The sequence below is a fragment of the Microchirus variegatus genome, assembly GCF_963457635.1.
Source record: "Microchirus variegatus genome assembly, chromosome: 13".
Lineage (NCBI taxonomy): Eukaryota > Metazoa > Chordata > Actinopteri > Pleuronectiformes > Soleidae > Microchirus > Microchirus variegatus.
In genome coordinates, this window is record NC_139814.1 from 26,280,500 (window position 1) to 26,294,536 (window position 14,037).

The following is a 14,037-nucleotide window of genomic DNA, read 5'->3' on the forward strand; positions in this document are numbered from 1 at the left end:
CAAAGTGAGGACCGGGTCAAAATGTCCTCATTTCGTAAAAATGTCCTCACTTTGTTGGTTAAAAACCCTCACTGGTCCTCAGTATGCCGCAAGTACAAGAACACACACACACACACACACACACACACACACACACACACACACACACACACACACACACACACACACACACACACACACACACACACACACTAAATGACTTGCAGTAAAGGGCAATCAAATACAAAAAAAGGTTCAAGTCAGCCAGTTTTGAAGATTTCCACAGATCTGTAGCACATACGGATGTCGCTCTGTGATGACGGCAGCAGCGTTTTTCGTACACTTAACGCTCATAAAAAAAAAAAAAAAAAAAAAAAAACGTCATCCGACTCATGACCCCGCGTTTGACCTCGAGGGTCAAACACACACACTAAAATCCCTAAAATGTACATTTTGCAAACAATCTTAAGCCTCGTCCGTGCACGTAAATAAAATGATGCAGTTTATGCAGAAGCATCCCGTCGTCCTAAAGGAGTTTTTTGATTGTTTGTTTGATTCAGAGTCGATCGCACTGACGCTGTGTTTACAGACCAGGGAGCGTTTTTCTGCCGTATTCTACGTCTGTATACGTAGAGTATAATAGAGCGTGTAAGTCAACAAAAACAAACAAGCTTTAGTGTTTGTTTGGGGGGGGGGGCTTGGTAAAGCGAGCGGAGGTGGATTCAAGGTTGTGAATAAAGTGCACTTTACCATCAAACCAGTGCAAAGTTGAAAAACGACGCGTATGTGATAAGAGTTTTCTCTGACGGCGACGACGGGATGTAAACGTTGTGATCCGGCTTAAAATCATCAAAACGTGGCATCGTATACGACTGCTACAAACTCCCACAATGTCACCCTGATTTACGCTTTTAAATTCAATTAAATTAAATAAATACTTAAATAAATAAACATCTAGAATGTGCCTTAAATAAGAGAAATTTTTTTTTAATACGGTGCAATAAAAACATGACGGTCCCTAGACGGTCCCTAAAGTATACTTTTGCGTTGATTACGTCCTGTCACTGAGACGGCGTTAGTGCAATAAAGGATCTAAACGTTCATTAAACGTCGTCTTGGGGTCAAATTCAACTTAAATTTGAAATTAACACCAATTTCATCCGTTTTTCTTTTTGTCAAATCAAACCCCTGAACAGTGTTAGACCGACTCCAGTTGCTCTGGCGTCATCTAAACGTCCATTTCTTCACACTCTCCAGTGTATATACTGTAAATATATGGGGGGAAATTGAAGTTGAAAACCTAAAAAATCCCTCCCTGGAGGCAGCATTTGGTCCATTCTGGGCTGGTACGACTTCTTCTCATGAATATAAAGGGTTCATTCTAAGTTGACGAATACACACGGATAAAAAGAGAATGAAAACGTTATTGTATATTATATCGTGGTCATATATTCCTCTAAATCCTTCACCTTTGCCTGCAGCGTTTTGCAAAAGCATAATCTAATCTTGCAATTTCATTTCAGATTTACAAAAAAAAACCGGCAAATATTTGGCGGTAAACTGGTGTCAGGTGATATTTTTTTTGGCCACGTTTGACAGGTGCAGCATGAAAGTGCGGGCTAACGCTCATTAGCCGTCGCTAAAAACGGTAAAAGTCGGTAAAAGTGGTGATAACATGGCGTTGGTATCAAATATACGGCGGCCAATCGTGTGAATGATGTTAATTATAAACAAATCAAAGTAAATGTATGAAAAAATATATATCTTTTATCGTTTTTTAGACACTGTGTTTGGCGTATTTCGACCATTGGCCACGAAACAGGAAGTGCCCTATGACTTCGGCATACAATGAGCTCGACCAAATTTCCCGAAACTTGGTGGTAAGATGTTATAGACCAAGACGAAGAAAAAAGTCGACCGTAACCATGGCCTCAACTCAACAGGAAGTCAATCATTTTGAATTTTACAGTCCATTTTTGCGTATTGCACCCCAAGTAAATGAGCGAACTCGTCCGAGCGCGTTTTTTCGTACTGACAATTGCCAATTTGTACTAGATGCATCAAAGGTGAAAAGTTATCGAAAGGTTTTGCAGATTCAAAATGGCGTGGCCACGGCAACCCTCTGTGTTTTGGCGTATTTTGACCATTGGCCACGTAACAGGAAGTGCCCTATGACTTCGGCATACATTGAGTTCCAAAAATTTCCCAAAACTTGGTGGGAAGATGTTATAGACCATGACGAACAAAAAAGTCGACCGTAACCATGGTCTCAACTCAACAGGAAGTCAACCATTTTTAATTTTGGCGTCCATTTTTGCGATTTGCACCCCAAGTAAATGAGCAAACTCGTCCGAGCGCGTTTCCTCATACTGACAATTCGCCAATTTGTACTAGACGCATCAAAGGTGAAAAGTGTTTTGGCATATTTCGACCATTGGCCACGAAACAGGAAGTGCCCTATGACTTCGGCTTACATTGAGTTGTCCAATAATATTTGGCTGTAAACTGGTGTCAGGTGATATTTTTTTGGCCACGTTTGACAGGTGCTGCATGAAAGTGCGGGCTAACGCTCATTAGCCGTCGCTAAAAACAGTCCAAAAAAGTGTTGATAACTGATAATGGCGTTGGTATCAAATATACGACGGCCAATCGGGGTGAATGTCGTTAATTATAAACAAATCAAAGTAAATGTATGAAAAAATATATATCTTTTATCGACACTGAATCCTAGGCTACATAGGATAATAACACGACGCACACAAGAGTCACACTCGGGATGAAATACTTACACTGTAGAGAGAGAGACACGTTAGCAGATTAAAAAATAAATACGTTTAAACAATATACTATCTTCTGTATAAAGGACCGTCTTTGTTTTTGTACAACAAAATCATGTACAATCAAAAGGAATAAATGCTTTGCATCGTAAGGTGTCGCAGGACTTCCATCGACCGCCAAGAGCTCGCCTCGGTAAGTCGCTAAAATGCTATCGTCGAGTCCGTAAGGCCAACAAAAACATCTACAGTCGGATGTTTTGTTTTCGCATGGCTACACATTAAACTCAAGACGTTTGAGTTCATTAAAACAGTCACAATTACATACATTACTTCTTCTTTTTCTTTTTTGGACATATACATTGCCTTACCGCTCGGCATATCCGGACATTATATACACGTCAATATAATGTACTTTACAAAGTCTTGGCTCCGCAGCCTGCAGGACGAGCGCCTTTCACTTGAAGTAGTCCAGTCCTGCCACCAAGAAGAACTTCTCCAGGAAGAGCTCAGAGTCCAGGACGGCGATGTGGGCGGCGCGGCCGATCAGCGTGTTGGCCGTGTTGGGCAGGGCGTGGAACACGTTCTGCCGGATGAGCTGGCATTCTCTCGCTTCCACCAGCGGCTGCAGGAGGTTGTTGATCATCTCGGTGTAAACGGGTCCTTCAGAGGCAAAGTTCAGACAACAGTGGGGGCATTTGTAGGCTATATTTTTGAATATATGAATAGTTTTTAGGGTGGCGTAGAACAGGTGGAGCATCAAAATATATCATAATTATAGTTAGGGCGGCTCCTGGTACGTATCCTTCAGATTATTATTATAATATCTGTGTCTTTGGGGTCATTTTTGCGGGCGTTAACATGCATAAAAACTCTTGAATTATGGCATGGAGGTCAGGTTTGGGCGAAAATACGATATTAGCATAGGTCCTGGACTCGTGCATTGCTCAAGGGCTCGATAGCGCCCTCTAAGGTGAAAACAAAGGCAAAATTGAGTTCCACCGAATTTCCCCAAACTTGGTGGGAAGATGTTATAGACCAAGAAGAACAAAAAAGTCGACCGTAACCATGGCTTCAACTCAACAGGAAGTCAACTATTTTGAATTTTGCCGTGTATTTTGGTGATTTGCACCCTACGTAAATGAGTTTGTCGTACTGACAATTCGCCATTTTGTACTCAACACGTCAAAAGTGAAAAGTTATCAAAAGGTTTTGCAGATTCAAAAAGCGTGGCCACGGCAACCCTCTGCTTTTTGGTGAATTTTCTTTGGCATAAGTTGAGTTCCACTGAATTTCCTGAAACTTGGTGGGAAGATGTTATAGACCAAGACGAGCAAAAAAGTCGACCGTAACCATGGCCTCAACTCAACAGGAAGTTGGCCATTTTGGTGTCCATTTTGGTAATTTGCGCCCTTAAATGTAAATGATCGAACTTGTCTGAGCGCGTTCGTCGTACCGATATTAAAAATACGAGCCAATTTATACTAGACACATCAACGGTGAAAAGTTATCAAAAGGTTTTGCGGATTCAAGCGGCGTGGCCACGGCAACCCTCGGCGCTTTGGCGTATTTCGACCATTGGCCACGAAACAGGAAGTGACCTATGACTTCGGCATACATCGAGTTCCACCAAATTTCCCGAAACTTGGTGGGAAGATGTTATAGACCAAGACGAGCAAAAAAGTCGACCGTAACCATGGCCTCAACGAAACAGGAAGTTGGCCATTTTGAATTTTGGCGTCCATTTTGGTGATTTGCACCCTAAGTAAACGAGCGAACTGACAATTTGCCAAATTGTACTAGACACATCAAAGGTGAAAAGTAATTCAAAACGGCGCATCGTTTTTGGCAAATGTCGACCATTGGCCACGAAACAGGAAGTGCCTTATGACTTTGGCATACGTTGAGTTACAGCAGTCCCCAGTTCTACAGTCTCCTTCGTTCACTCCTTACCTGTGGTTTTGTCTTTCAGAGCCGTTTTGCACATTTCTATTCTGGCCGAGTGGAAAGGGACGTATCGGTCCTGCGGCGACGCCACCAACACCACGTTCTTGAAGAACTGCAGACCTACGGGAGGACACGCAGCCAATGAGTCGACGGCACTGGAGAGCACGCGGTGGTAAAACACCAGGTACAGTCAGGAAATACGACGACAGGCTTGATAAAACGGTGTTTGTTTTCTCTCGTCTCCTGTCAAGTGTGCTTTTAAGAGAGTGTACGGGTGGGCTTCCAATGACAGGGTTTGGATCATTTTGTCAGCCGGCTACAGCTCTAAAGAGGAGGAGGATGGAGGAGGAGGAGAGAGAGCATTTTTCAAGCTTATCTTCTTCTTCAGTGACAAACGACTGCTTTGTTCCACTCAGACAGAGGGAAGCGTTACAGAGACGCTGTGACAACAACAGACAGACTTTCGAGTAAAATCGTGAGTAAAGTGAGAGCAGTCGATGAAAACGGTCGCTCTGTCACCCAGAGGCGCAGCTTGTGAACAGGCAGGGCAGGCAACTGCTTGGGGCCCCCCGAGCAAATAGGGGACCCCTGACACTCGTAGCCTGAGGCCTGTTTTTTACTGAAATGTGCAGTGAGCAGCCGCCTCCCCGTCCCCCTTAAACAACAATGGGCGATTTGCAATGACATCTCAGTAGGAAACCCCCCCTAAAGGGGCCCCACCTCACTTTAACCTGTGTGAAGTTATCGTTCTGCAAGTTGGAAAATGGAGAGGATTATTTACAGTGTAATGCATTGGTTCTCAAAGTGCGGCCCAGGGGCCAATGGCGGCCCGCAGAAACATTTCTGGCGGCCCCTCAATGAATTACAGTTGATAGTTTTAATCCAGGAGCGACTAAGCTTGTTAAATGTTTATTGGACATTACTGGATACAGACCAATAAGTGTAAACAAAAACACTGGGTATTTACCTGGTTTCTATATGGTGAATTTTAGTGTATTATTGTGTTATAAGCTGGTAATAAGCAGGTAGCTACAGCCCCCAATTACTAGCTATTTCCCCAGTAAATAGATGGTAACAAAAATGTGTTACTTGGTATTAACCTGTAATTAGAAGGTAAGAACAATGGCCAAAATACTGGGTAATTACCCAGTAAATTATAAAGTGTTATTATATTAACGCTTATATTACTTAACGCTAAACTGTAGAACTGCAATCTGGTCATTAAAATGATTACAAATGGGATTTCTTTATGTTTTTTTTTCCTTTTTTTTCCTTTGGCGGTCCTCAGTCCAATGTTGGGTTCCTAAATTGGCCCTCAGGTATCAACACTTTGAGAATCCCTGGTGTAATGCATATCTTTTTTACTCAGTTCATGTGTTTTTTTCAGTTATTTAAAGTATTTTATTGTTCTATATATTTATATTGTTTTTAATATGGGTTATTTACCGTGTAATGTATTTTTTTTTTTTACTACATTTATATAGTTTTTTTAAAAGCTATTTAAAGTATTTTATTGTTCTTTACGTTTATATATTTTCACATACTTTTTAATTACAAGGATTATTTCATTCATTTAGAAAAAAAAATAAAATCTTTTCAACTCATACATTTTTCGTTGGTGTCAGATTTTTTATAACATAATGGTGATGTACACTGGTTGGAAGGATAGGGGCCCCCTGGGAATTTCTGCTCAGGGCCCCTACAGACTCTAGAACCGCCTCTGCTGTATCGTCGTACCTGGTTTCTGGCTCAGGAGGTAGAGGAACGTTTTCCGCGGGTCCACGTGGTCTCTGAAGGTGAGCTGCAGCAGCGAGCCCGATTTCTTCAGCTTCTGCATCAACCACAGACCTGAGCAAACGCACGTTTGTATCTTAGACGCAAGACCAAGCACTATTTCATTGATATGCAGCATTATTATCCCACCCCCCCTCCTCACCTGTGCTGACCAGCGTGCTGCTGTTGTACAGCGTTCCCAAGTGCGGTCCCGACAGCGAGAGGAAGGTGTGCAGCCTGGGCAGATAGCAGCGGAAGCGAGGCCTCGTCAGCACCGAGCGGATGATGACGTTCCCCAGAGAGTGGCCGATGAAGCTGTCGGGCCGCAGACAAAACAACTTTTCACACAGAGAGATAAACCTTGCAACTTGCAACTGGAGGAGTGGGCGGCTGGGAAAAAAAAAAAAAGAAAACACAGTGCCTCCAGCGCTGCTGCTGCTGCTGCTGCTGACCTCTGACACGGCAATATCTTATTTTTAGACGATTGCTGCGAGGAGAAAGAAGCGTAGCCGCGGTTTCTATGGCTGCTGTCTGGAGAGTTTGGCTGCAATAATTAAAGGGAATTCATTAAGTCGGTAACTGTTTAAGCCTTTAAGGTACTCGACTGCACACTTTAAGTCACTATATCTCATTGAAAAATGCATCAAGCTTCAACTCAAACCTGAATGAGCCATCTCTACCGTTTGGTGTAGTTGTGTAATGTTAAAAAAAATCCACTAGATGGCACTGTGTCTGTGAGCAATATGACTTTTTAGTGTTCCTAGCTAATGTTGGTAAAATTAGGAAAAATGTTATTCAATTACATATTATTATATTATGGGATACTAAGTCATAATTATGGGATACTAAGTCAATTATGGGATACTAAGTCAATTATGGGATAATAAGTCAATTATGGGATAATAAGTCAATTATGGGATACTAAGTCATAATTATGGAATACTAAGTCATAATTATGAGATACTAAGTCATAATTATGGGATACTAAGTCAATTATGGGATACTAAGTCATAATTATGGAATACTAAGTCATAATTATGAGATAATAAGTCATAATTATGGGATACTAAGTCAAATATGGGATATTAAGTCATAATTATGGGATACTAAGTCAAATATGGGATATTAAGTCATAATTATGGGATACTAAGTCAAATATGGGATATTAAGTCATAATTATGGGATACTAAGTCAAATATGGGATATTAAGTCATAATTATGGGATACTAAGTAATAATTATCGGATACAAAGTCATAATTATGGGATCCTAAGTCATAATTATGAGATACTAAGTCATAATTATGGAGTACTAAGTCAATTATGGGATACTAAGTCATAATTATGGGATACCAACTCAATTATGGGATACTAAGTCATAAGTATGGGATACTAAGTCATAATTATGGGATACAAAGTTATAATTATGGGATACTAAGTCATAATTGTGGGATACAAAGTTATAATTATGGGATACTAAGTCATAATTGTGGGATACTAAGTTAATTATGGGATACTAAGTCATAATCATGGGATACTAAGTCAATTATGGGATACTAAGTCATAATTGTGGGATACTAAGTTAATTATGGGATACTAAGTCATAATCATGGGATACTAAGTCAATTATGGGATACTAAGTCAATTATGGGATACTAAGTCATAATTATGGGATACTAAGTCAATTATGGGATAATAAGTCAATTATGGGATACTAAGTCATAATTATGGAATACTAAGTCATAATTATGAGATACTAAGTCATAATTATGGGATACTAAGTCAATTATGGGATAATAAGTCAATTATGGGATAATAAGTCAATTATGGGATACTAAGTCATAATTATGGAATACTAAGTCATAATTATGAGATAATAAGTCATAATTATGGGATACTAAGTCAAATATGGGATATTAAGTCATAATTATGGGATACTAAGTCAAATATGGGATATTAAGTCATAATTATGGGATACTAAGTCAAATATGGGATATTAAGTCATAATTATGGGATACTAAGTCAAATATGGGATATTAAGTCATAATTATGGGATACTAAGTCAAATATGGGATATTAAGTCATAATTATGGGATACTAAGTAATAATTATCGGATACAAAGTCATAATTATGGGATCCTAAGTCATAATTATGAGATACTAAGTCATAATTATGGAGTACTAAGTCAATTATGGGATACTAAGTCATAATTATGGGATACCAACTCAATTATGGGATACTAAGTCATAATTGTGGGATACAAAGTTATAATTATGGGATACTAAGTCATAATTGTGGGATACTAAGTTAATTATGGGATACTAAGTCATAATCATGGGATACTAAGTCAATTATGGGATATTAAGTCATAATTATGGGATACTAAGTCAAATATGGGATATTAAGTCATAATTATGGGATACTAAGTAATAATTATCGGATACAAAGTCATAATTATGGGATCCTAAGTCATAATTATGAGATACTAAGTCATAATTATGGAGTACTAAGTCAATTATGGGATACTAAGTCATAATTGTGGGATACAAAGTTATAATTATGGGATACTAAGTCATAATTGTGGGATACTAAGTTAATTATGGGATACTAAGTCATAATCATGGGATACTAAGTCAATTATGGGATACTAAGTCATTATTATGGGATACTAAGTCATTATTATGGGATACTAAGTCATTATTATGGGATACTAAGTCAATTATGGGATACTAAGTTCACTTGTCCTTTGATGATGCATATTGGCAGGACAGGTAAGACTATTTTGTTGACATATTATCATTTCAGAGTTGTTATACAGAATTATGTAACTTAATTCAACAAAAATAAGTTTTATAGGAGTCAAATATTTTATTTTTTAAATGTGCTCTACCAAACGGTTGAGTTGTCATTTTCTGGTAAAGGTAGAGAAGCTAGTTAATGTTGGTAAAAGTAGGCAAAAAAGTGTTGTTAAAATGATTATGTTAATGTTATTCAATTACATATTATTAGTAAATTATGGAAAATATCAATATTAAACATCCTCAAAGTCAATGATGCTAACACAGAGGACATAATAATAATAATACTGTACCATACAAATTACAAATGACAAATTAACGTCTCCTCAGCACTGGGATGGATTAGTTTCAAGAGGCGATATCTGTCACTTCAGTTTAATTACTGAGCCGCTGCCGCAGCTCTACTCAAGAATCCCCACATTACCCAGCATCCCCTGCTCCTTCTCATCTGTCTCCTATCAAAGTAAATTTAGGGATAACATAGAAAGAGCCAGATGCTGTTGTCGCAGGCCATCGCTTCTGTGTTTAAGTCGTAACTCTCTGGAGAATACGGCCCACGATAATAAAGAAAGTTAACAAACTTGGGGGGGGGGGGGGGGCGCGAAAACAAACATAAATTGGCACATTGAGGGCAATTATGTGGGAAGATAAATGGCTTAATTTGACGGGAAAGCAGGCAGCGCTGCGTAAAGGAGCATCGTCTATCAAGTCAAAGTCAGAAACTTATTGGCACTGCATGATAAGACCTTTTCATCAATTTTGTGCCACTTATCCTTTTTAAATATTAACTCTGAGTCCTCCAAGTTTCACATGAATCAATGCACAGACTGTGCTGCCATCTACTGGCCAAAAGACATGCTGCTGAAGTTGACTGCTCCTGACTTTGCTGAAAGTGAAAGTTTGGGGTCACTTAGAAATGTCCTTATTTTTTGAAGGAAAGTGTGAGTTTTAGTGGAAAACACTACAAAAATGGTATAGGTGACCCCAAACTTTTGAACCGTAGTTTACGTCAGGTAAAGACTGCTGTGTCACAGTGGTGTGACTGACCTGATCCTGCCTATGGTGAGGTTGTACAGCTGGATGTGTTGAATGATCTCGTCCAGCAGTCGGTCCGTCATGGTGTCGAAATCTGCAAACGTGTCAGTCTGCGAGAAAGGAAAGCACGTTTGTCAGCACTCGGGGGGGAAATTACCTCTTCCAACAGAGTGTGACGTGTTCTCAGGTCGTCTAAAAAAAAGGATAAAGAAATGTACCTGGTTCCTCTCAGACATGAGGAAGTCCAGTCTGGATCCTGGCAGTCCTAACTCGATAAACGTCTTCACCAGACGAAGATCTGCGCTGTTTCCTGTGAGAGAGAATGACATTATTATTATACAACCTCAGCTTTGATGTTATTGTGATATGAGATACTAACTCGTAATTATGAGATACTGTCATAATTATGAGAAACAAAGTCATAATTATGGAATGCTAAGTCGTAATTATGAGATACAAAGTTGTTATTAAGAGATACTAAGTCATAATCATGGAATACTGAGTCATAATTATGAGATACTAAGTCATTATCATAAGATATTAAGTCATAATGATGGAGTCATAATTATGGGATACTAAGTCATAATTATGAGATGCTAAGTCATTATTATAAGATATTAAGTCATAATAATGGGATACTAAGTCGTAATCATAAGATACTAAGTCATAATTATGGGATACTAAGTCATAATTATGAGATGCTAAGTCATTATTATAAGATATTAAGTCATAATAATGGGATACTAAGTCGTAATCATAAGATACTAAGTCATAATTATGGGATACTAGTCGTAATTATGAGATACAAAGTTGTTATTAAGAGATACTAAGTCATAATCATGGAATACTGAGTCATAATTATGAGATACTAAGTCATTATCATAAGATATTAAGTCATAATGATGGAGTCATAATTATGGGATACTAAGTCATAATTATGAGATGCTAAGTCATTATTATAAGATATTAAGTCATAATAATGGGATACTAAGTCGTAATCATAAGATACTAAGTCATAATTATGGGATACTAGTCGTAATCATTAGATACCAAGTGATAATTATTGGATTCTGTCATATTTACGAGCTACTAAGTCGTAATTACGAGATACTCATCATAATTACGAGGTACTAAGTCATAATTATGAGATACTAAGTCATAATTATGAGAAAGTAAGTCATTATTATCACATACTAAGTCATATTTACAAGATACTAGGTTATAATTATGAGATACTAAGTCATAATCATGAGATACTAAGTCATCATTACAAGATACTAAGTCATCATTATGAGATATTAAGTCATAATTATGAGATATTAAGTCATAATTGTGAGATATTAAGTCATAATTATGAGATATTAAGTCATAATAATGAGACACTAAGTCACAATTACGAGATACTAAGTCATAATTACGAGATACTAAGTCATATTTACGAGATACTAACTCATAATTATGAGATACTAAGTCATAATTACGAGATGCTAACTCATAATTACGAGATACTAAGTCATAATTATGAGAGACTTAGTCATAATTATGAGATACTAACTCATAATTATGAGATACTAAGTCATATTTACGAGATACTAACTCATAATTATGAGATACTAAGTCATAATTATGAGATGCTAACTCATAATTACGAGATACTAAGTCATAATTATGAGATACTAAGTCATAATTATGAGATACTAAGTCATAATTATGAGAAAGTAAGTCATATTTACAAGATACTAAGTCATCATTATGAGATATTAAGTCATCATTATGAGATATTAAGTCATAATTATGAGATATTAAGTCATAATTGTGAGATATTAAGTCATAATTATGAGATATTAAGTCATAATAATGAGACACTAAGTCACAATTACGAGATACTAAGTCATAATTACGAGATACTAAGTCATATTTACGAGATACTAACTCATAATTATGAGATACTAAGTCATAATTACGAGATGCTAACTCATAATTACGAGATAGTAAGTCATAATTATGAGATACTTAGTCATAATTATGAGATACTAACTCATAATTATGAGATACTAAGTCATATTTACGAGATACTAACTCATAATTATGAGATACTAAGTCATAATTACGAGATGCTAACTCATAATTATGAGATACTTAGTCATAATTATGAGATACTAAGTCATAATTACGAGATACTAACTCATAATTATGAGATACTTAGTCATAATTACGAGATGCTAACTCATAATTATGAGATACTTAGTCATAATTATGAGATACTAAGTCATAATTACAAGATGCTAACTCATAATTATGAGACACTAAGTCATCATATTTGCTCAGTCAGAGACTACATTGTGTTATCGAACATCAAACTCTCAAAGTCAGACTCACCGTCCAGCCCGTGGACACACACCACCAGGTGAATGCCGTCGTCAAACTCCTCGTCGTCCTCCTCGGGGGGGAAGTAGGGCAGATCTGAGGCGAGGACAGGGAGGTCACTGTAGAGAGAGGCCGGGAAGCTCAGCTCTCTGAACAGATCCTCTTTGGCTTTGTAGAAACTGGAGACAAAAGGAGAAGGAAATCGTGTGTTAAAAAAAACCTCATGTTGCTCTGAGTCGTCATTCCATAAAGATAAATCCTCAGCCTTCAGTGAGTTTCTCAGTTTGATTTCACTCACTCACTTCTGCCGCCTCTCAGTGGCTACAGCCCAGAAAAAGAGGATCTCACAGTTGTAAAGTAGCTTCTCTACATGCTATTATCCCGTCATGCAGCCAGGTTAGAGATCCTCCGCTGTGCAGGAGTCAAAACAAATCCCGTTCCAGTCCCTGAACTCTGGGCTATCATGACGGATTTGTCTGCACACTCTTTGATGTGATTTAATACATTCAGGAGGCGTTTCACCTCCTCTCCGCTCCCTCGCTGCAAAATTTTGCCCGCAATTTTGTTATGCTTCGCTTTCCAAGCATGAGTAAGTGCCAGCTCCCTCCCCAGATGTCTGCCGCCGTCTCTGCGCATCCATAAAACCTTGTGTTTTGACCTTGTTTCCAGTAGCTGGTTTCGGATTATAATGCAACTCCTGTGAAGTTTTCCTCGGTAGAGAGGAAAGCCTTCATTTTCCAATTTTGCATTTTCAAAAAACTGATTTATTGACAGGAAAGGTGAAGAATAAAGCACTCTCGCCTGCGGGGAAAGTTTTAACACGTTTTGAACATGCCTGATGCGTCGAGTTCGACTGGAATACTAACCGTTTATATTTGAGGTCAAAAAATGATGGCAAAAGCAACTTTCAAACATGGGTTTAATCATTTTAACAAAGACAAGTGAATTTCAACTGTCGCTGAAGTGTCAGAGCAACTCAACTATATGTTGAAATCAAGTCCGTTAAATCTGTCGTGTGTAACTTTCAAATTTTACATCCAAACCATTGTTGACTAACCCTATCAGCTATACTAAATGTTTAGATATCACTGATTTTGTGTTGCACACAGAAATCTATTCGTCTTATGCCGAGACTCCAAGAGAGATGGATGCAACAGCAACATTGCATCAGTAAAGTGAGCTGGAGGCGCTCACAAAAAGAGTTGCGCTGCTCAAAAACCCCAGTCGATCAACAGTTTGACGGATAAACTGTACAAAATACAAACACGACTTTTTTCAAACTTGGCTTCTATTCGGAAGCAGACGAACAAAAACAACAAAATTCACCGAAACGTATCACTTGAGCGTTGAGCTACGGTCGTTAGC

General features: G+C 38.3%; 1 protein-coding gene across 1 annotated transcript in view; it reads right to left on the reverse strand.

Moving 5' to 3' along the window:
• Nucleotides 1–3,210: 3,210 nt before the first annotated feature.
• Nucleotides 3,211–14,037, reverse strand: part of fam135b (family with sequence similarity 135 member B) — a gene marked incomplete at both ends in the record, with an annotated part of 48,524 nt that continues 37,697 nt past the window's right edge. Inside the window, 7 exons of the mRNA XM_083899614.1 lie at nucleotides 3,211–3,416; nucleotides 4,707–4,820; nucleotides 6,438–6,548; nucleotides 6,637–6,788; nucleotides 10,318–10,415; nucleotides 10,524–10,615; nucleotides 12,685–12,851. Of these exons, the coding sequence (XP_083755740.1) occupies nucleotides 3,211–3,416; nucleotides 4,707–4,820; nucleotides 6,438–6,548; nucleotides 6,637–6,788; nucleotides 10,318–10,415; nucleotides 10,524–10,615; nucleotides 12,685–12,851 (940 nt within the window). The remainder of the gene's footprint in view (nucleotides 3,417–4,706; nucleotides 4,821–6,437; nucleotides 6,549–6,636; nucleotides 6,789–10,317; nucleotides 10,416–10,523; nucleotides 10,616–12,684; nucleotides 12,852–14,037) is intronic.